Below are 23,025 nucleotides of genomic sequence, written 5' to 3'. Positions count from 1 at the left end.
TCATATTTTCTTCTTCAAATTCTCATAAATTACTTCACATGAGCCTTTTGATTTTTGATCATTCTTTATCTTCCTTAATCATATATTCAACATCTTTACAGTTCAATCTATTGATATCATTTCATTTATCATTCAAAGTTTCACCTTAATTTATAGCTATCGCAAGAAACACTTTCCATCTTATTTTCTTTTAGCCAATATTGTCAGATTTACAGCACTATATCCTCATTACCTTACACAAATATAAACAGAATATAACAGATCTTACAGAATATTTAGTTCATTAATTCATTAAAAATTACTCTATCTTCCTTAATCATATTTTCAACATGTTTACACTTCTCATTTTTAGACAAATACATTTTCCATCTGATTATCTTTTAGCCAATATTATCAAACTTATAGCAATATATTTTCATTACCTTATACAAGTAGATAATAAAATATTTCATGAAAGATACTAATCATTCTTGTGCTCAGCATGTTTACAGTTTCATACCATTCATTAAGCATTCAAAATTTCATCTTACCTCCTATTCATTATAATTTCATTATCTCCTATAATGTCCCCCCATTATTACACTTGCCACTGTTGCATTTTTTTTCCTATATATTCCCTTCCCTCTAACATCTCATTTTTACTGAAATAACTTTTCTTTTAGCCAATAATACCAAACTTGTAACATTATGACCTCATGACCATATATATATATATATATATATATATATTTTTCTGTCTTCAGCACAGTAGTGGATATCTGTGCAGAGGCAGATAGATAAACTCAACAAGACGTCCATAACAAAGTACGTTTATTGGTTCATCAGGTATCCTCATAAATCACATTTGTGATGAAGTTCTTCTTTAATGACCAATCCTTTGCATATCTGCCTTGTAATAAAAGATGGTTATCTCCTAACCCATCTCCTAGCGATAGAAAGCAACTGCCATGAGTTAGGGAGTTCAGGCAAAAAGTGAGGAAAACTCCCCCAACCCATCCAGGGTCAAATTAGTGACCAATCAGGATTACAGATGTGGTCATGTGATATCAACTGCATTTCCCAGGATACCTTTAACTACATTTACCATGATGCATTCCCTTAGGGGACAGCTCACAATTGCTACCTAACTATCCAATTCTCATTCACTGGCTGGACAGCACATATATAATTCATTTAAAATATTATACTACTACATGGTTATATCTATTCTCTGTCAGGCTCCACAAAACGTTTCTTTTCATATTTTATCTACTAATCACTTAGATCTTACATAAACATTTGTCTATTTTACTTAATTAATCTATTATAAGTTCTTATTTTCATATCTATTACATTTAAATAATTCCTTCTTATTCTAATTCTTAATCCCATCTCCTCAAAATCTATTATATATGTTTTACTACAAATATACCTCATTGTTGTGGCTCCAGGCTTGGATTCAGCTCCTGTGATTGATATGAGTTCAAGTGAAGAGGTCATGGCAGAACGATATGAGCCAGCCTGGCTTACTGATTGGACTGATAACCAGGATGAGGAGATGGACATGGCAAAGGACGACAGACCTGATGTATTAGAATTGTCAGGACCTTTGACCTCCTCTGGTTCCTTATCTGATCAACAGCGGGGAATGGCTGACAGGGAAGTTTTGAGAGAGTCTTCTAGTAGAGATGAGAACTTGGAAAATTTGTGGTTAAATGTAAAAAATAGAAGACGGTTGAAAAAGCAAAATCAGCTGGAGCGAATGAGAAGAGCAAGTCAGTAAATTAGCACGTTGCCTTAATGAGTATAAAAGGACACAGCTGGGCTGGTACATTTCGCCAGGAACAAAATAACTATGTGAGTGAGGACGTTACAGCAAAGAGCTCTGAGGCTGAGGATTTATTGCCAGGACTGGTTTGCCGGACAGAGTAAAGATTTATGCTGTGGTTTCTGCCAGCCGTTATCTTGTAAGACTTCTTTCTGTTTGATTTAATTGTGAAACAGCTGCTTTCTGTTTTGTTCGTTTAAATTTTGAAGGGGAGTCATAACACCTCATCATGTAGAGTCTCCCTCTATTCCACTTCTTTTTTTATTTTTTTTCTATTTTATTCCTTTCTTTTTTTTTAAACAAAGTTTCTATTTTTTACAGCAAAACATACGAACAAAACATAAAAACATAAAACCCTCTTTCAATTATATACATAAAGTGTGTCAGTTGGTTACAATCTTTTCTGCTATCCTTTTTTTACCATTGCTCACAAGTTATATAAATTCTCACCTTATCGATCTAGCTTATGTTAACATAATATCAATTATTAAACATTCATTTGACTATTTTTCCATCATTTCCTATGAGATATTCTAATTTTCATTATGATTTAATCTTATACATTCATCCAATGGTTATATATTTTATACTGTATTCTATATCAATCTATTGACTTTTATTGTAAGGCTTACTAATCTATTTCTTTACCATGTCTTTTTATCTAATCATTGATAAAATAAATCCCACATCATATAAAACGGTTTATCCTCTTGTTCTCTAATTTCAAATGTCAATTTACTCATTTCAACATAGTCCATGATTTTCTTAGTAATTTCCTCTTGCATAGGTATTTTTTCATTTTTCCAATTCTTAGCAAATACAATTCTAGCCGCTGTTAAAACATTTACAATCAAATATTTCAATTCTTTACAATATATTTCCGGTATAATCCCCAATAAAAATATCTCAGCTTTAAAGTCTATGTGCTGTTTTGTCATTTTTCCAACCATGTGTGGATTGTAGTCCAATATCTTTTTGCATCCGAGCATGTCCACCACATGTGGTAATGTGAACCACGTATCTGATGATATTTCCAACATTTATTCAATTTATTCTTGAACATTCTTGCAATTCTCATCGGGGTAAGTGCCACCTGTAAAACATCTTATAAAAATTTTCTTTATATGAAGTTGACATTGTCATTTTATAATTTTTAGACCACAATTTGTGCCATTTGTCTAAGTCAATTCCATACCCGAATTTTTCCCCCAAGCCATCATTGTTTTTTTACTTGTTCTTCCTCTAATTTAAACTCTAGCAAATGTCCATAAAGTTTTTTTTTTACTTTTTCATCAGTACCTTTCAAAATTTTATCTAAATCAGTCAACTTATCATAGATGCCTTCTGTTTTAACATCTTTGTCAAATTTAGATTGTATTTGCAAATATGAAAACCAATTCATTTTTACACCTTGTTATTCCAACGCTTACAAAGATTTAAGTTCACCCTTTTCATTCAATATCTCACCATATCTAACTGTTTGTTCCTTTTTACATATTATTGGATAGGAAAAAGTTTCAATAGTAGATAACCATAGTGGAATTTTTAAATAATATTGCTTTGTTATCTTCTCCCAGTTTAGAAACAGTGCTTCACGAATATAATCTCTTCTAAAATACCCCTGCGTTTTAGTTCCCTTATACCAGAGGAAGGCATGCCATCCTAACCGCAAGTCATGTCCTTCTTGTCACTTGGTAGTATAATTCCCAATTGGGCAAAGCAAATCCTCCTCTTATTCTTGCATCTTGTAGCAATTTCAGTTTTATTCTCGCTTTCTTCCCCTGCCAAATGTACTGTATTTTAGCACTATTTTGTTTAAATCTTCAAAAAATTCTTTCCCTAATCTGATTGGAATTGTCTGGAATAAGTATAAGATTCTAGGCAATACATTCATCTTAATTGCGGATATTCAATCAATCAGTGATAATTGTAAATTTTCCCATTTTATCAAGTCTGTTGCAATCTGTTGTTTAATTTTGAGATAATTGTCCTCCTTAATCGTGCCACATCTTGCTTTTATATGTATGCCTAAATACTAAACCTTGTTTGTGATCTGGATCCCCAAAACTTCCAATTCTTTCTTTTGTCTTCCTAACAAGTTCTTTGCTAAAATCTTTGTTTTATCTTTATTTTCAAACCTGCTACTTTCTCATACTCTTCTATCATTTCTATCAGTTCACTTGCTGACTCCAATGGATCCTCTAATATAAATACCAGGTCTTTTTTCCACTTCTAACTATTGTCTCTAAGTTTTTCTTTTATATTATTTCGTCGTGTCTTTGCTTGTTTATCATTTTCTATCATCCTTTGGCTTTTTCCCTTAATCCTTCCTCCATTTACCTTCCTCCTCCTCCTCCTCCTCCTCCTCCTCCTCCTCCTCCTCCTCCTCCTCCTCCTCCTCCTCCTTCTGTCACCATTTCTGATTTTTCCTCCATATTCTGTATATTTAGTTCCCAATTCTGGAGATTCTCCTGGACTCCCGAAGAGCAGGTGGCAGTCACGGCTAGGAGAGGGTCTGTAACTCTGTTGGTTAGTTGGCCACTTTGGCAAATAAATTTAATAAATAACTAAATGTACTAAACAGGTTCCTTTCACCTCTCGCCGTTTCTAGTGTTTATCCCTGTCAGATTTGCCTATTTGGGGAATTCTTCCTTTTTGGAGACTACAACTGATCCCAATCAGGAAAGATTTCATTTTTTTTCCCTCTTTCAGGATCCCTTTTAATTTTTTGCTGCAATTGACTTTGAAAGATGTCTCAAAACACAGAATATTTTCAGGAGTGAAAAGGGATCCTGGCCTGAACTAACCAACTTGGTCTCCTGTTCTGGGCCCTCCTGTGCCTCTCGTGTGCCTCTTTCTCTTCCTTCCCTCCAGCCAAGCCCACTGTCACCATCTCCCCCACCAAGTTGGACCCCGCTTCCCTCAACACCATCCTCCTCTGCACCGCCAGGGGCTTTTACCCCCTGGAGATCGAGATCCAGTGGCTGAAGAACGGGAAGCTGGAGGAGGAGGGCGTGGCCTTCGGGGAGGAGCTCCAGAATGGAGACTGGACCTACCAGCTCCAGGTGATGCTGGAGACCCAGCCCCAGCGGGGGGACATCTACACTTGCCAGGTGGGGCACATCAGCCTGGAGGCCCCCATCACTGTCCAGTGGGGTAAGCCCCTCCCCTCCTGCTTGAGATGGGGAGAGAACCTCCCTGTGGGGGAAGCCGCAATGGACCCTCCTGGGGGATGGAGGGCCTGATCTTCCTGCTCAGGTGAGGCTCCTTCTCCTTCCCCAGAGCCCCGTTCCTCCAGCTCTGCCAGGAGCAAACTCTGGACAGGGATCATGGGGGCTGTGATTGGAGCGGTCTTCCTGGCTGTGGGGCTCTTCTCCTACCTGAAGAGCAAGAAAGGTGAGTCTGGGGGGCTGGAGGAGAGGTTGTGGGGAGGGGACCATCTAGGGGAGGCCTGTCATCGAGCTCAGCAGGTGGCCAAGAGGGTCTCCTTGAGGAATAGTTTTGGGAACTTCTGTTCCTCAAGGGGGCTATAAGGGAAGATCGTCCAATGTATTATCGGCTATCAGTGGGGAGGGGGGACACCCTGACTCCTCCAGCCCATGAAGGATCCTGATTGGCTCTTTTTCTCCTTCCAGCCACTCCCATAGAACCTCCTGCAGGTTAGTTTCTCCTCTTCCTCCCTCATACAAGCCCCTCCTACAAGTTATAGGTGTTTTTTTAATATATTTTTTTAATATCTCCTTTCTGTGGATACAGCAAATTGTTGGATTTTGGGCAGCTTTTCCTTACAGAGATCAGAAAAAATATTGCAGTCAAAAAGAAAAATACACAGAAATGCTAAAATCTTGTGCAGAATTTTTCCAAGTTTTGGGAAATTGCAAAAGGGAAGGGAAGGAGGAACCCAGGTTTACATTTCTCCCCCCACCCCCAATAGTTCGTAAACAACCCACCCATCCTTTTAGGCTCACTGTGGAGGGAGGGTTCCTGAGGGGATTCGGGCATGAGGACAAATTCCACCCCTGTGGCTATTTTAAAAGGGGTGAGTCCCATGTTAATCTGCACTGTGGTATTTTGGGCCACTTCATCAAATGGCAATCCCAGCTAGATTGCTGATAATTAACACAGCATCTCAGGTATTGTTCTATAATAGCGTTAGCTCGTTCTGCAGCTCCGTCCATACTCGGATGGAGGGTGGAGCGAAGCCCTTGAGAATGATGACCCTATCACCTTCATGAACTCCCTCCAAAACTCTACTTTGAACTGGACCCCTTCCCCCCCCGCCCCCCCAGTCCCAGATGATCCTTCTTGGCTCTCCATGCAGACTCATTTGGGTTCACTAGTCAGAACCTTGACAGGCTGTTCTTCCTGACCCTGCTTCTCCTTCTGGGAATTCACATAATTTCTGGCCAAGTGACACCCAGGCTCCTCCCTTTTCTTCAACCCCCATCCTGGCCCCATGTCCTTTGCTCATATGAAATGTCTGCAGGTGGGAGGGAAGGGGGTCTCTCCTCTTGATTAACCCTCTAATTAAGACAAAGAGGGAGAATCCCAGAATCCCCTGGAGATGAAATGGGGAGGAATCCCTGGTCTTTCCCAGTCTTTTCCTCCCTGAAATGGGCAGATTCTCCCTCTATTTGTCCCTGCCTGTCAATCAACCCCCTGCAGTGTGGTCCTAACTTGTGGTTGGGGGGCTGAAAGGGAAGAAAAAAAATGTTACTTACACAAAAAATGTCTCTTTGTATTTTAATTTTCTTTCCTGTCTCTTTTTCTGCAGCCCTCATGGATTAATCCTGCTCTCTGATGCAAAGGATATTTTATTCTTTAGTAGCTGATGATTCTTTGTCCTGTTTGCAACCTGAGAAATGGAGGTTGTAGGTGGCAGGTGGGGGGGAGGAAGAGGACGGTAGCTTCCTTTGGGGGCCTCCCTTTCTTGGGAGGGGGGGTGGAGACCATCTAGACTGTCCCCTGGGATGCTGGGCTGACCTGTCCCTCTAGCCCCTTCATCTCTCCTGGCTTTGAACCCACAGCAGCTTCATCTACATTATTCTTCTTATGAATCACTTCCCTTCCCTTCGCTTTGCTATGAAAGAATAAACTTTAGAAGCAGGAAACCCTGGACTCCTTCCTTCCTCTTTCTCGCCCCCACAGGAGGCTCCTCCCTCTGCTGCCTCTGGATCCCAGCTCCTTTGGGGGTCCGAAGACAGAACTGGTTTGGGAGGATGGTGGGCAGATCCGGGGAGGGGAAGGACCCCCCTCCTGCTCAGAGGCCTCCTTGCTCTGCTTCCCCTCAAGCCCCCTTTGGAGGAGCACAATGCCAGCAGGCAGGGTCTTCCCTGAACATTTGTGGGGAGCCATTGGGGGGCACCTGAGACCCCCCTACATTGACCCGGCCATTTCAATGATTTCTCTCCCTCACAACTGGAGGAAGATCCTGCCCCATTTTGGCACCCCACACCCTCCTCCCTCCATCTTTTGGGCTCAGATTCAAGTGGTATAGACTAGACCTAAATGGTGTAGGCCCAAGCAGGGGGTTGGACTAGATGATCTCCAATAAATCCACCTGAAGCCTTTCCTGGTGTAAAAGATATTTGCCACGGAGGGGAAGACCAGCTCTGCGGGAAAGAGGGAGGGGGTTCAATGGGGCAGCCCTGAGTGGAAGACCTTTCCCTTCTCCCCAACATCTCTAGATGCCCTTAGGTAGCCCTCCAATTGAGCCTCGCCCCCTCCAGAGGAACTTCCTTTTGTGCTCCCCCCTCCATGATTCTCATCCCGTCTCCCTTTCTCTGAGTGCCTGGCGGGGCAGACTAGATGCCCTTTGAGTGCCCACAGTGCCCAGAGGGCACCCAGACTGGAGCTGCGGAGACTACAGAGGGCAAAGAGGAGGTAGAGTTTGAGGGGTCCTTTGGGCTCCCCCCCCCACTGCTCAGCCTGGGAGGAGGAGAAGGGGGGAGGCGCAGCCCCACAGCCAGCCAGGACTTGGGGGTCCCACACTCCCCCAACCCGAAGGGAGGCCAGGAAAAACCCCGGCTGAGAGTCCCTGCTTGAAGAGGCAGAGAGGTTCTGCTGGGATCCCCCCTAATCCAGCCGGATCCCCTCCTCAGCCCTGCCTTCACAGGGGGGAGGATTTCCAGAGGGATCTCTCAGCTTTGCAGGAGAAAGTGGTGTTTCCTGTCCTTGCAACCCGCGTCTCTCTCGCTGGAAGAGCCCCTTCCAACGCCCCCTCAGCCCCCAGGGGAAGGCATCTCCCCCTTTCTTTCTGGGGTCGGGACCCCCCTTTTCCTTGCCAAACAGCCCTGGATGGAGATCCCGGAACACCATCTGGCCGCCTCTCCTTTCCTCAAGCAATTGAAACCTTCCGCCATCCTTTCCAAGTCCAACAATCGATCCTTTCAGCAGAGAAAATAGGCCAAGTTTCATTTTGGGGGGAAATGGCCGATATAAAAATGCGGACATAGAAATGGCACTTTTTCCCCTGAGACATTTGCGGGTCTGGACGGTGGAATAGGAAGCGCTGCTAAAACGAGGGTCCTTTTTCCCAATGGTTTTCTTCGTGATTTCTTTCTTATTCTTATTTGATCCTGGTGGAAAAGAGAACAAATCAAGCAAGTGAGGAAATGAGGAAGGGAAGGAAAAGGGAGGAGAAGTGTGGGAGAAAGGAGGGAGGAAAGGAAAAGGGTTTTCAGCGCAGAAAAATACAAAGTGAAATTACAGCCTCAGCTTTTTACTTCTGTTATACATTCTTCCTAAATTTATTTCATTTCTATTTTGAAAAATCCCTAACGTAATCAGAAAACCCCAGTTGAGTCTCCATTTTTCTCTGCCTCAAGCACAAAGTCCAGAAATGGTTTCCATGTGGAAACGCAGCTGCGTCTCTTCTCCTCTGGAAGGAAATGAATTTCTCCCTCCCTTTTCTTTCCCCTCCTGCCTCCCTGGTGGGGGTGGAGGGAGGGGGGCTTCCTTTTGCCCTCCCCCCAGGCTCTGCCGTGGAGGAGAAAACGGGAGGGGCCCAGGCCACGGCTAGGGAAGACTTGGGGGTTTCTGGGTGCTGGGGGAGCCCTTGGGCGCCTTCACGTGCATGTGCACTCCCTCACTCAGTGACCCTCCCCCCCATCTGGGGTCCCTGCCCCCCCGCCCCTCCCACGACCTTCTGCCCTTTGAGCCCTTCTTGGCAAAGGCGGGGGGGGGGGAGGGGAGGTTTGGACCCCAGGGCTGTGGGTTTTTTTTTTTGACAAATACCAGGTCCAGTTAGATTCAAGAATTGGTATTGTTGCTCTTCCTCTCTCCCTCCCTCCCTTCATTCTTTCTCCTTCCTATTCATTCCACCCTTGTTTCTCCTTCCTTCTCCTTCAATCCTTCTTTCTCCTTCCTTTTCCTTCTCCTTCCTATTCTTTGCTTCCTTCCTCCCTTCCTCCCACCCTTCCTTGTTTCTCCTTCCTTCCACCCTCCCTACCTTGTTTCTCCTTCCTTGTTTCTCCTCCCTCCCTCCCTCCCTTCATTTTTTCTCCTTCCTTCCTTCCTTCCTTCCTTCCTTCCTTCCTTCCTTCCTTCCTTCCTTCCTTCCTTCCTTCCTTCCTTCCTTCCTTCCTTCCTTCCACTTTACTGAACTCCCTGGGAGGAAAACCTCTCATAGCCTCACTCTGAATGGAGGGAATACAAACTATGATGTAACAAAAGGAGGAAAATCACCCTGCCGCCCCTCTTGCAGAGGTGAACTGGAGCAGCCTCCGATTCCTGCACAACCGCCAAATGGCCCTTGTTTGGGCGGGGGGTGTCAGAGAAAATTGTTTCCTCTGATTCCTCTCGGGAGATTGTGTTTTTCTAGGCTGAGGGGAGGGCAAGAAATTCCCACCCCCCCTTGGGGGAAATGTCCCATCGGGAGAGCAGCCCCAGGGTCCCCCCAAAAGCCATGGGCTTCACTCAATTGGGGGGGATATCAATGACCAGGCAGCTCTTTGTGGGAGAGAGTTTCAATCTGGATCCCTGCTGCGGGAAGGGCACACTGGGACCCTCCTTAAGATCCTCCGACTCTTTCTTTCTTTCTTTTCTTTCTTTCTTTCTTTCTTTCTTTTTCTTTCTTTCTCTTTCTTTCTCTTTCTTTTTTCTTCTTTGTCTTTCTTTCTTTCTCTCTTTCTTTCTCCTTTCTCTTTCTTTCTCCTCTTTCTTTCTTTCTTTCTTTCTTTCTTTCAGTCAGGAAGGTTCCCCCTCTTTCTGGAAAAGCGGCCCAGAATGGAGATCGCGGAACAAAGTTTGGCCGTTTCTCCCCCGTTTTCCGCGCCTTTCCTCATTTCTGGCAGAGAAATGGGGGAGTAAGGAAGGAAGACTTGTGCTGCTTTCCTTGCGTGCAGCCAAAAGCAGAAGAAGAAAAAAGCAGAAAGCAGCAGCCCAGTTTCGTCTTCTTCGCAATGCAAGTGAGGCAAGCCTTGTGTTCCCGCGCAGCCTGGATCAATTGCTTTGGAGCTGACATTTCCCTGCGGACCACCAGAATTCTCTCCCGGACCACCAGTGATCCCCAGCCCACAGGTTGGCGACAACTGCTCTCGTCTAGATGACCCACTTGCTATCCAGCCCCCCAGACTCCCCTTTCCTGTTCTATGGGGTTAGGGTTAGTTAGGCATTGACAAAATCCCCCTGGGTCAATTGCGGAAGGCAGCTCTGCTCAGAGCGGCTTCAGAAAAGGACCCAGCAGGCAACAAGCCTGGATTCCTCACCAGGGCAGCTCAGGGATTGTCCTCCTCCGCCCCATGGCTGAGTCTCCAGGTGGGGCAGCCACAAGGTCCTCTGGCCCACCGGAAGTTTCCAGGGACTTTTTCATTCCTCCCCACATGAAAGAGGGAAAAGGGATAAGAAGAATCTGTGGACGTCATTATTTCTGGAAGCCCCTCAGTCGCCTCTTTGATAGCTGCTCCTGGGAAACAGCCAACCACCCTTGCTTGATTCTCTAAAAATTCGCTGGTTCAGTTCCCCTGAGCAATGAAGCATCTATCAGCAACAATGCCTTTTCTTTGTTAAGGAAACCTGAATTTTTTTCCTGTCATTGATACATTTGGTGTTGTCAATTCTCCAAGTTCTTGCACGCTGTCTTCCAAGGGGAGGTTTTTGCCGACAGGAGCCCAAATCTTCCCCGTGTTTGAGAGACTTTCTCCAACGACACAAAGATTCTTCCTGTGGTGGCCCCAAGACCCCAGATGAGGAATTGGGAGGGGGAAATTCTGCCCTTAGAGATCTAGCTGGAGTCCTGCAGAGCCAGTCTGGATGACCTCTGGAGGGGGCGAGGCTCAATTGGAGGGCTACCTAAGGGCATCTAGAGATGTTGGGGAGAAGGGAGGGGGCTTCCACTCAGGGCTGCCCCATTGAACCCCCTCCCTCTTTCCCGCAGAGCTGCTCTTCCCCTCTGTGGCCAATGTCTTCTAAACCAGGAAAGGCTTCAGGTGGATTTATTGGAGATCAACTAGTCCAACCCCCTTCTTGGGCCTACACCATTTAGGTCTAGTCTATACCCTTTGAATCTGAGCCCAAAAGAGGGAGGGAGGGAGGGGGTTCTGGGGTGCCAAAATGGGGCAGGATCTTCCTCCAGTTGTGAGGGAGAGAAATGGTTGAAAAGGCCGGGTCAGTGTAGGGGGGTCTCAGGTGCCCCCAATGGCTCCCCACAAACATTCAGGGAAGACCCTGCCTGCTGGCATTGTGCTCCTCCAAAGGGGGCTTGAGGGGAAGCAGAGCAAGGAGGCCTCTGAGCAGGAGGGGGGTCCTTCCCCTCCCCGGATCTGACCACCATCCTCCTGAACCAGTTCTGTCTTCAGACCCCCAAAGGAGCTGAGGGAGAGGCAGCAGAGGGAGGAGCCTCCTGTGGGGGCGGCAAAGAGGAAGGAAGGAGTCCAGGGTTTCCTGCTTCTAAAGTTTATTCTTTCACAGCAAAGCGAAGGGAAGGGAAGTGATTCATAAGAAGAATAATGTAGATGAAGCTGCTGTGGGTTCAAAGCCAGGAGAGATGAAGGGGCTAGAGGGACAGGTCGGCCCAGCATCCCAGGGGACAGTCTAGATGGTCTCCACCCCTCCCTCGCAAGAAAGGGAGGCCCCCAAAGGAAGCTACCATCCTCCTCCTCCCCCCAACCTGCCACCTTCAGCCTCCATTTCTCAGAGGTTGCAAACAGGACAAAGAATCATCAGCTACTAAAGAATAAAATATCCTTTGCATCAGAGAGCAGGATTAATCCATGAGGGCTGCAGAAAAAGAGACAGGGAAGAAAATTAGAATATAAAGAGACATTTTTTGTGTAAATAACATTTTTTTCTTCCCTTTCAGCCCCCCAACCCAAAGACAGGCCCACACTGCAGGGGGGTGATTGACCGGCAGGGAGTAATAGAGGGAGATTCCGCCCATTTCAGGGAAGAAAAGGGTGGGAAGGACCAGAGATTCCTCCCCATTTCATCCCCAGGGGATTTTGGGATTCTCCCTATTTGTCTTAATTAGAGGGTTAATCAAGAGGAGAGACCCCCCTCCCTCCCACCTGCAGACATTTCATATGAGCAAAGGACATGGGGCCAGGATGGGGCTTGAAGAAAAGGGAGGAGCCTGGGGGTCACTTGGCCAGAAATTGTGTGAATTCCCACAAGGAGAAGCGGGGTCAGGAAGAACAGCCTGTCAAGGTTCTGACTAGTGAACCCAAATGAGTCTCCATGGAGAGCCAAGAAGGATCATCTGGGACTAGGGGTGGTGGAGGAAGGGGTCCAGTTCACAGTGGAGTTTTGGAGGGAAGTTCATGAAGGTGATAGGGTCATCATTCTCAAGGGCTTAGCTCCACCCTCCATCCGAGTACAGACGGAGCTGCAGAACGAGCAAACGCTATTATAGAACAATACCTGAGATGCTGTGTTAATTATCAGCAATCTAGCTGGGAAGATCTCCTGCCATTTGCTGAAGTGGCCCAAAATACCACAGTGCATATTAACATGGGACTCACCCCTTTTAAAATAGCCACAGGGGTGGAATTTGTCCCCATGCCTGAATCCCCTCAGGAACCCCCCTCCACAGTGAGCCTAAAAGGATGGGTGGGTTGCGTACAAACTATTGGGGGTGGGAGAAATGTAAACCTGGGTTCCTCCTTCCCTTCCCTTTTGCAATTTCCAAAACTTGGAAAAATTCTGCGCAAGATTTTAGTGTTTCTGTGTACTTTTCTTTTTGATTGCAATATTTTGCCTGATCTCTGTAAGGAAAAGCTGCCCAAAATCCAAAAATTTGCTGTATCCACAAAAAGGAGATATTGTAAAAACATATATTAAAAAAACACCTATAACTTGTAGGAGGGGCTTAGATGAGGGAGGAAGAGGAGAAACTCACCTGCAGGAGGTTGGATGGGAGTGGCTGGAAGGAGAAAAAGAGCCAATCAGGATCCTTCATGGGCTGGAGGACTCAGGGGGTCCCCCTCCCCACTGATAGCCCATAATAGTTTGGACGATCTTCCCTTATCGCCCCCTTGATGAACAGAAGTTCCCAAAACTATTCCTCAAGGAGACCCTGTTGGCCACCTGCTCAGCTTGAGGAGAGTCCTCTCCTAGATGGTCCTCTCACCACAACCTCTCCTCCAGCCCCCCAGACTCACCTTTCTTGCTCTTCAGGTAGGAGAAGAGCCCCACAGCCAGGAAGGTCACTCCAATCACGGACCCCATGATCCCTGTCCAGAGTTTGCTCCTGGCTGAGCTGGAGGAACGGGGCTCTGGGGAACGAGAAAGAGCCTCACCTGAGCAGGAGGATCAGGCCCACCGTGCCCCAGGAGGGTCCATTCCGGCTCCCCCCACAAGGAGGTTCTCTCCCCATCTCAGGGCAGGAGGGGAGGGAGGGGAGGGGCTTACCCCACTGGACGGTGATGGGGGCCTCCAGGCTGACATGCCCCACCTGGCAAATGTAGACATCCCCCCGCTGGGGCTGGGTCTCCAGCATCACCTGGAGCTGGTAGGTCCAGTCTCCATTCTGGAGCTCCTCCCCGAAGGCCACGCCCTCCTCCTCCAGCTTCCCGTTCTTCAGCCACTGGATCTCAATCTCCAAGGGGTAAAAGCCCATGGCAATGCAGAGGAGGATGGTGTTGGGGGAAGCGGGATCCATCTTGGTGGGGGAGATGGTGACAGTGGGCTTGGCTGGAGGGAAGGAAGAGAAGAGGCACATGAGCGGCACAGGAGGGTCCAGAACAGGAGACCAAGTTGGGTAGTTCAGGCCAGGATCCCTTTGTGGCCAAGTAACCCATAGACTTACAGACCATCTCCTAGCCATGAGTGCCAACAGCTCTTTGTGAGTCCAGGAGAATCTCCAGAACTGGGAACTGAACATACAGAATATGGAGGAAAAATCAGAAATGGTGACAGAAGAGGAAGAGGAGGATGAGGATGAGGAAGAGAAGGAAGAAGAAGGAGGAGGAGGAGGAGGAGGTGGAGGAGGAGGAGGAGGAGGAGGAGGAGGAGGAGGGAGGACAAAGACGGGGGAGGAGTTAGAAGAAAGAGAAAGCAGTGAAATGGATCAAAAGGAACAACAAATAACAGAAGAAGAAAAAAGAAGCTGAATATGAGATATTAATGATGGATATAATAAATAAGAGGGGGGATATTGAGACTGGAATGCTGATAAATGAAATAGTTATGGAGATACACAGTGGAGATCTAAGAGGGAGGGAGGGAGGAAACTTTGCCAAAGGATGATAGAAAATGATAAACAAGCAAAGAAACAATGAATTAATATAAAAGAATGACTTAGAGACAATAGTTAGAAGTGGAAAAAAGACCTTTTATTTATATTAGAGGATCCATTGGAGTCAGCACCTAAACTGATAGAAAAAATAGAAGAGTATGAGCAAGTAGCAGGTTTGAAAATATTTATTTTCAAGATAAAACAAAGATTTTAGCAAAGAACATGTTAGTAAGAGGAAAGAAAGAATTGGAAGTTTTGGGGATCCAGATCACAAAGAAGGTTATATACAAACTTAAACAACCGATTGCGACAGACTTGATAAAATGGGAAAATTTACAATTATCACTGATTGGGAGAATATCCACAATTAAGATGAATGTATTGCCTAGAATCTTATACTTATTCCAGACAATTCCAATCAGATTAGGGAAAGAATTTTTTGAAGATTTAAACAAAATAGTGCTAAAATACAGTAGATTTGGCAGGGGAAGAAAGCGAGAATAAATCTTAAATTGCTACAAGATGCAAGAATAAGAGGAGGATTTGCTTTGCCCAGTTGGGAATTATACTACCAAGCGACGAGTCTGATGTGGGTAAAGGAGTGGATAACACTAAGGAATACTAGACTTTTGAATTTAGAAGGACATGACTTGCTGTTAGGGTGGCATGCCTTCCTCTGGTATAAGGGAACTAAAACGCAGGGGTATTTTAGAAGAGATTATATTCGTGAAGCACTGTTTCTAAACTGGAAGAAGATAACAAAGCAATATTATTTAAAAATTCCACTATGGTTATCTACTATTGAAACTTTTTCCTATCCAATAATATGTAAAAAGGAACAAACAGTTAGATATGGTGAGATATTGAATGAAAAGGGTGAACTTAAATCTATGCAAACGTTGGAAGAACAAGGTGTAAAAATGAATTGGTTTTCGTATTTGCAAATACAATCAAGATTTGACGGAGATGTTAAAACAGAAGGTATCTATGATAAGTTGACTGATTTAGATAAAATTTTGACAGGTACTGATGAAAAAGTAAAAAAAAAACTTTATGGACATTTGCTAGAGTTTAAATTAGAGGAAGAACAAGTAAAAGGAACAATGATTGCATGGGGGAAAAATTTGGATATGGAATTTACTTAGACAAAAGGCAAAAATTGTGGTCTCCAAATTATAAAATGACAATGTCAACTTCATATAAAGAAAATTTGTATAAGATGTTTTACAGGTGGCACTTACCCCGACGAGAATTGCAAGGATGTTCAAGAATAAATCGGATAAATGTTGGAAATGTCATCAGATACCTGGTTCACATTACCACATGTGGTGGACATGCTCGGATGCAAAAAGATATTGGACTACAATCCACACATGGTTGGAAAAAAATGACAAAACAACACATAGACTTTAAACCTGAGATATTTTTATTGGGAATTATACCGGAAATATATTGTAAAGAATTGAAATATTTGATTGTCAATGTTTTAACAGCGGCTAGAATTGTATTTACTACGAATTGGAAAAATGAAAAAATACCTATGCAAGAGGAAATTACTAAGAAAATCATGGACTTTGTTGAAATGAGTAAATTGACATTTGAAATTAGAGAACAAGAGGATAAACCGTTTTATATGATGTGGGATTTATTTTATCAATGATTAGATAAAAAGACATGGTAAAGAAATCGATTAGTAAGCCTTACAATAAAAGTCAATAGATTGATATAGAATACAATATAAAATATATAACCATTGGATGAATATATAAGATTAAATCATAATGAAAATTAGAATATCTCATAGGAAATGATGGAAAAATAGTCAAATGAATGTTTAATAATTGATATTATGTTAGCATAAGCTAGATCGATAAGGTGAGTATATCACTTGTGAGTAATGGTAAAAAATGGATAGCACAAAAGATTGTAATCAACTGACACACTGTATGTATATAATTGAAAGAGGGCTTTAGGTTTTATGTTTTGTTCGCATGTTTGCTGTAAAAAATAGAAACTTTGTTTAAAAAAAAAGAAAGGAACAAAATAGAAAAAAAAAAGAAGTGGAATAGAGGGAGACTCTACATGATGAGGCATATTTGTAGTAAAACATATATAATCGATTTTGAGATGGGATTAGGAATTAGAATAAGAAGGAATTATTTAAATGTAATAGATATGAAAATAAGAACTTATAATAGATTAATTAAGTAAAATAGACAAATGTTTATGTAAGATCTAAGTGATTAGTAGATAAAATATGGAAAGAAATGTTTTGTGGAGCCTGACAGAGAATAGATATAACCATGTAGTAGTATAATATTTTTAATGAATTATATATGTCCTGTCCAGCCATTGTATGGGAATTGGATAGCTAGGTAGCAATTGTGAGCTGTCCCCTTAAGGGAATGCATCATGGTAAATGTAGTTAAAGGTACCCTGGGAAATGTAGTCCATATCACATGACCACATCTGTAATCCTCACTGGTCATTAAATTGACCCTGGATGGGTTGGGGGAGTTTTCCTCACTTTTGCCTGAACTCCCTAACTCATGGCAGTTGCTTTCTATCACTAGGAGATGCGTTAGGAGATAACCACCTTTTATTACAAGGCAGATATGCAAAGGGTTGGTCATTAAAGAAGAACTTCATCACAAATGTGATTTATGAGGATACCTGATGAACCAATAAACGTACTTTGTTATGGACGTCTTGTTGAGTTTATCTATCTGCATCTGCACAGCTTAAAAATCCACTACTGTGCAGAAGACAGAAAAATATATTTGGTTATTTATATATATATATTTAAGGTAATGAGGTCATAATGTTACAAGTTTAGTATTATTGGCTAAAAGAAAAGTTATTTGAGTAAAAATGAGATGTTAGAGGGAAGGGAATATATAGAAAATAAAATATATGCAACGGTGGCAAGTGTAATAATGGGGGGACATAATGGGAGATAATATAAATTAAGATGAAATTTTGAATGCTTAATGAATGGTATGAAACTGTAAACATGCTGAACACAAGAATGATTAGTATCTCTCATGAAATATTTCATTATCTACTTGAATAATGTAATGAAGATATATTGCTATAAGTTTGACAATATTGGCTAAAAGATAATAAGATGGAAAATGTATTTGTCTAAAAATGAGAAGTGTAAATATGTTGAGAATATGATCAAGGAAGATAGAGAAATTTTTAATGAATTAATGAATTAAATATTCTGTTATATCTGTTATATTTGTATAGGTAATGAGGATATAGTGTAAATCTGACAATATTGGCTAAAAGAAAATAAGATGGAAAATGTATCTTGGGATAGCTATAAATTAAGGTGAAACTTTGAATGATAAATGAAATGATATGAATAGATTGAACTGTAAACATGTTGAATATACGACTGAGGAAGACAGAAAATGAACAAAAATAAAAAGGCTGATATGAAGTAATTTATGAGAATTTGAAGAAGAAAATATGACAATAGATAACGATGTGATGTTAGAAAGTTGTATTTGTGATTATGGACAGGATTGATTTAAAGTGTAAAACACCTAGAACCACACTGTCCTTACAAAGAAGTATTTAAATGATTAAAAAATAAAAAACTTTTTGAAAGAAAGAATAGAGTGAGAGGGAAGGGCTTCTGGATAGAAAGAGGGAGGGAAACAGGCGGTTCCTGAAGAGGATAAAAAGGAATCAGGGAGAGAAAGAAAGAGATGAATATCTGGGCAATCCTCGACTTACGACCACGATTGAGCCGAGAATCTCTGTTGCTAAGTGAGGTGTTTGTTCCATGAATTTTGCCCCATCTTGCAACCTTCATTGCTATAGTCATTAAGTGACTCACTGCAGTTGTTAAATGAGTAACATGGTTGTTAAGTGAACCCTGCTTCCCGTAAAAGGGGATCAAGAGGATCCCGGGATGCTGCAACTGTCACAAGTATGAGTCGGTGGCCAAACACCTGGATTTGGCTCAGGAGACCCTGGGAGTGTGAAAAATGGTCCGAAGTCACTGTTTCCAGTTCTGTCTTTCAACGGTCACTAAGTGAACTGTAAGTGGAGGACTCCCTGTATTGAGAAGTAGGGAGGGAGAGAGAGGGAGACCTGGCTGGATTCCCCTCCCCCCCAAAGAAGAAAATCATAGATTTGGGTGTATTTCCTGGGGGGATCAAAGGGATTCCAGATCCTGGACAGGAGGAGAATTCGGATCCTGGGGAGAAGAGGGAGATTCCGGGGCTCAGAAGGAAGAAGGAGACGGAACCATCACCCGGGAGGAGAATCCCCAGTGGATGCCAGGAAAGGAAAGGGGGGTCCCGGCCTCCCCCTCCCAGGGAAGAAGAGAACCTCCTCCCCCAGGACTCACCTCTCCGGCCGATCATTCGCTCCTCCCTCTTGTCCACCTCGTAGCTGCCGACATCGTAATTGTGTCGGCAGAAACGATCCACTTCGGCCTTCTGGACCTGCATCCACTGCTTGTCGCTGTTCATTGTCTCCGCAATCACCTCCCCCAATGCCGTGATGGCCACGTGTTTCCCGAGGTCACTGTCAAAGCGGACAAACTCCTGCCGGTCGTAAAAGTACCGATTCAGGTACCGCACCTGCTGCGTCCCGTTGAGGAAGAGGCACCCATGCTTCCACTGGAGCAGGAAATGGGCTGTGAGGAGGAGGAGGAAGGCTGTCAGGAGGGACTCCAGGAACCATCGCTCCCAGCCTGTAGTAGAGGAGGAGGAGGAGGGTCCCACACAGGAAGAGAGGAAGGTGGCGGGGACCTTCCTTTGAGAGACTGATGGGCGACGCCCCTGGAGGAGGAAGGGGGGTACTGGAGGGGGAGGAAAGAAAGGAGGAGGGTAGGAGCCTCCTTAAGGGACCCCCTCCATCCCTTCCGAGGGGGGGAGGGCAGGTAGACGCTCAACTGGTCGAGCAGATCTTCTCTCTGTAGGGACTGTTGGATCTCCAGGGGGAGGAACAGTGGGGGGAGGGCTGGAGGGAAGGTGATATCCACACCTCCTGCTCTCTCTTCCTTTGGGGGCGTGGAATACGGGGAGGGGCACAAGGAGGACATCTAGACTCATATTCTTGAGGTTCCCAGCCCTTCAAATCCCCCCCTTCCCTGGATTCCCCCCCCCCCAACTTTTCTTCTTCCCCAAATCTTCAGCCCATTTCCCTCCCTTTGGGTGACTGTCAGGGATCCCCACCAGTTTCCTTTCCCCCTCCCCCAAAAGACCCCCTGCAGCCCCCCCAAGAGCCTCTCAAAGGGAGGGTCTCCAGCCCCCCCTTCACTAAAGGGGGAGCCACTTTCGGAGGAGCAACTCAGAGCCCCCCCTCCCTCCGTTCTGAAAATGCCTCAGTTTCCCTCTTTCGCTTTCGCTTTTCCTTCCCTGCCTCTTTCCAGGCAGCCCACTCCGACCCAGACAATGGAGGGGGAGAGAGGGGCCCGGCTACGACCCCCACCTCGGCTACAATCGGGGAACAAGGGAGGGGCCCCTCTCCCTCCTCCTGGGGGGGCAATACGGGTAAGGACAGTGAAGGAGACCACGCAGAGGTCGAGGCTATGGAGACCCATCAGCTTCCTTCCCCCTCCGGGGTCCTTCCCAGCCCCTCCTCCTCCGCCCAGCCCCCTCCTTACCGGGGGTCTCCTTCCCCCCTTCACTTCCGGGGATCCGGCCCAGCGCCCCCACCAGAAGCACCAGGGGGAGCCCAGCCAAAGCCATGGATGCCGCCCCACAAGCGCCCGCAAAGAGAGGCGAGAAGGACGCGGAGGCTCCCGGCCCCCCAGGAGGACTCGGAGGGTCTGAACTAAGGAAGGCGGAGTTTTCCCCGCACTTCGGAACTGGGAGCGTCCAGGAAGAGCGAGAGGACCAATGAGAATCGTCCCTTCTTGTACCGTCATCGGTCTCCGGGCAGAGTCTCCCCTGACTTCAGCCGATGCAGGAGATAGTTCGGTGCAGAGAGAGAAGCGGAGAAAGTGGGAGGGGGATCCTTGCAGTCTTGGGGGGCTGCACTCATCTCCGGGGGTCTTTCCTGCGGGCTCCATGCAGGAGGGGCAGGGGGGGGCGGAGGGCTTCGGTGGGGGCAGGGTCGACGGGGAGAGGGAGGCTCAAAAGACCTTAGAGATCTGGAAGAGGGGAGGTGCTGGCGCCGAGACGACACGGCTTGCAATCGAGCTCTACGATTGCAGCCGACATCTTCGCCCCTGGCCGGTCCAAACGGACCTAAACCGTCCCGTAGGGACGGTTATCGTGAGGGGCATACCCTGTGGATCCCAGGGACACCGCAAAGTCCCTGGATGACCCAGGAGAAGTCCCTTTTGCTGGCGGCGGAGAGGCAGCCCCCAAGCTGCTGAAGTCGGGGCAGCTCGGGAAAGGAAGAGGCTGAAAGAGAAAGTGTGTCGGCTGGGTGAGAATTTTTTTTTTTTCAATATTTTGAGGCTTGAAAGGACACTTTGATTGCTAGAAGAAATCTGTGTGATTTTTGACAAAACTGAATAAGCGGCGTTTTTTTAAGGGAGACGTCAAAGCGAGGCTTTATTTTTATTTTTTTTATTTTTTTGCTACTGGACTTCATTGTTACTTAGTAGATAACCGGACTGGTTGTTTGTTTTTATTTATATATATAAAACTCTCCCTTTGGATTTTTTAAACTTTTTTTTTTCTAGGCTAGAGGCTCCCTTTGGTTATTTCTCTCTTTGTATATATATGTATATATTTCTTGTTCTTTTTTTTTACTTCAATTACGCTTTTCTGAGAGGAGGGGGGAAAGTGAGAACTAAGAAACTTTGCAACACTGCCAACTAGAGGCTTGAAAATATCTTACTTGAAGTGGAGAGAACTGTGAAAGACTTCTTCTCAAGGACATTCTAATTTGATAAAATAGGGGGAAGAGCACAGTAGAATATTATTACAGGTGTTCTTCTGGATTTCTATCAACAATTAAATATCTATGGCTTGGCTTTGAAGCTTGTGGGAAAGGGAAGAGAGTCATGTGGTGGTCTCTCATGAAAAGAAGACACTTCGCAAAGTTGTCTTGGGATGAGAGCGCAGAGAGAACTCCGAAACCCTCTTTTATTAGAAGCAATCTTTGTTAACGTAGCAATTTTGTTAACGTCCTATCACAAACGCATTACATCACACAACATGCACTGATCATTCGCATAAAGCATACAATGCTGCAGAGTTTAAGTTTGCTACAGTTCTGGTTAAGAAATGGCAACAATTTGTCCTTGCTCCTTGCTCCGTGTTCCAGCCAACTACTAGAAGGCTCCGTTGTCCTAGCACGTACACAAAGAACAAAGAATCATAGTTCCCACATCTCCCCTGTTTTTCCTTTTTAAGAGACAGGGAGTGTTTTAGTCCCAACAACAGTCTTTGTCAGGCCTGTAGGCAAGAGTGCTGTGTGTGCTGATGTTATCCACGGCGTTTGTGACTTCTTCAACCATCACAAACATCTTGTCCTCGTCTGGGTCGTCACAGGTTGGCTCCCCTATCTCATCTTCGGATGGCAGTGGTTCATATGTGTTAGTTATTTGTTGATTCCAGAGAGCCATTACCTGCGCAGTGGCTTTTTTCTCAGCCAAGAGGGATAAACTGTTAGAAATAGTGCATACAAAGATGGGTAATACACAAGGCAATACAACACATCCCGCAGCAATCATACCAATGAGCGCTACAATAGCTTGTAAACCAGGCAATTTTGGGAACCAGGATCCAAACATGTCTCTAAAATCAAGACCTAAAAAACGATATTGTACCCACTTAGATTCAGGTAAGTGAGTGTACAAGCAAATGGGATTACATTTTTCAGTGGTACATGAAGTAGAGCTTGATTTAACAGTGATATTAATATTTTGAGGGCCTCTTACTTGAGCAGAGTCAATAGGCGGGGTGTACCAGTAGTTGTAAACAGTGGTGGCCCCCACGTTAGTCCCGGACACCTTTTGAAAGAGATATTTCTTTTCCTGTAGATAAGATTTCTGCCAGCTGTATGAGCCGCAGGTAACTCCTGCAGCGTCGTTACCCTCACCCCCAGGTTATAAGGGGATGTGGGATCTGGCAACTGGATGTGGGATCTGGCAACATGTGGGATCTGGCAACTGTCGAAAGTAGACTGGAGGTCTAGGAGCATCCTTGGATGGAGAGCAAAAGTGTCGAGAGGCAGCAGAAGAAGCAGGTGTGCCAGACTCATTCAGGAAATTCAGTGTAAATAAGCACAAGTTAAGCTTGTTTTGCAGCGTGGGTAGCCCTGGGGTGAGTTTCCCCATTGAGTTGTGAACTTTGTCAAGAGCATTCTTTAGGGTCAGATTGGCTCTTTCTACTATGGCCTGCCCTTGAGAATTGTATGGAATGCCAAATTTGTGCAAAATGCCCCATGGTTTACAAAAGGTAGCAAAGTTGGTACTAGTATAGGCGGGCCATTATCAGTTTTAATTCCAAGGGCTTTCCCAGGCACGCAAATGACTGGATGCAGTGGTTAATGACATGTTTTGTGGTATCTCCTCTTTCGGGAGGCCATGATGAACCCTGAGTATGTGTCCACTGAAACATGG

At 44.8% G+C, this 23,025-nt stretch overlaps 3 protein-coding genes across 4 annotated transcripts in view; 1 reads left to right on the top strand and 2 right to left on the bottom strand.

Moving 5' to 3' along the window:
- Positions 1–5,486, top strand: part of LOC113452915 (rano class II histocompatibility antigen, A beta chain-like) — a 7,473-nt gene extending 1,987 nt beyond the window's left edge. The window contains exons 5-7 of the mRNA XM_087919206.1: positions 4,616–4,963; positions 5,090–5,203; positions 5,443–5,486. Of these exons, the coding sequence (XP_087775332.1) occupies positions 4,616–4,963; positions 5,090–5,203; positions 5,443–5,471 (491 nt within the window). The 3' untranslated portion in view covers positions 5,472–5,486. The remainder of the gene's footprint in view (positions 1–4,615; positions 4,964–5,089; positions 5,204–5,442) is intronic.
- Positions 5,487–11,685: 6,199 nt separating this feature from the next.
- LOC113453497 (H-2 class II histocompatibility antigen, E-S beta chain-like) lies at positions 11,686–20,320 on the bottom strand. 2 transcript variants are annotated; one of them, XM_087919208.1, is made up of 6 exons: positions 20,110–20,315; positions 18,847–19,137; positions 13,655–13,936; positions 13,405–13,518; positions 13,143–13,166; positions 11,686–12,025 (listed from the first exon to the last, which is right to left on the bottom strand). In XM_087919208.1, exons 1-6 carry the CDS (start codon positions 20,192–20,194, stop codon positions 12,012–12,014), a joined length of 810 nt encoding a protein of 269 aa, XP_087775334.1. In that variant the 5' UTR covers positions 20,195–20,315; the 3' UTR covers positions 11,686–12,011. The 2 variants fall into 2 exon arrangements, with proteins under 2 accessions (XP_087775334.1, XP_087775335.1); XM_087919209.1 differs by lacking the exon at positions 13,143–13,166 and having other exon boundaries at positions 20,110–20,320.
- LOC113454825 (H-2 class II histocompatibility antigen, E-S beta chain-like) overlaps positions 11,686–23,025 on the bottom strand; it is a 22,276-nt gene continuing 10,936 nt past the window's right edge. Inside the window, exon 6 of the mRNA XM_087919207.1 lies at positions 11,686–12,025. Within this exon, the coding sequence (XP_087775333.1) occupies positions 12,012–12,025 (14 nt within the window). The 3' untranslated portion in view covers positions 11,686–12,011. The remainder of the gene's footprint in view (positions 12,026–23,025) is intronic.

Source organism: Pseudonaja textilis, unplaced genomic scaffold, assembly GCF_049901715.1.
Source record: "Pseudonaja textilis isolate UNSWEBS1 unplaced genomic scaffold, rPseTex1.2 PTEXSCF55, whole genome shotgun sequence".
NCBI lineage: Eukaryota > Metazoa > Chordata > Lepidosauria > Squamata > Elapidae > Pseudonaja > Pseudonaja textilis.
This window is presented reverse-complemented; position numbering and strand designations above follow the sequence as displayed.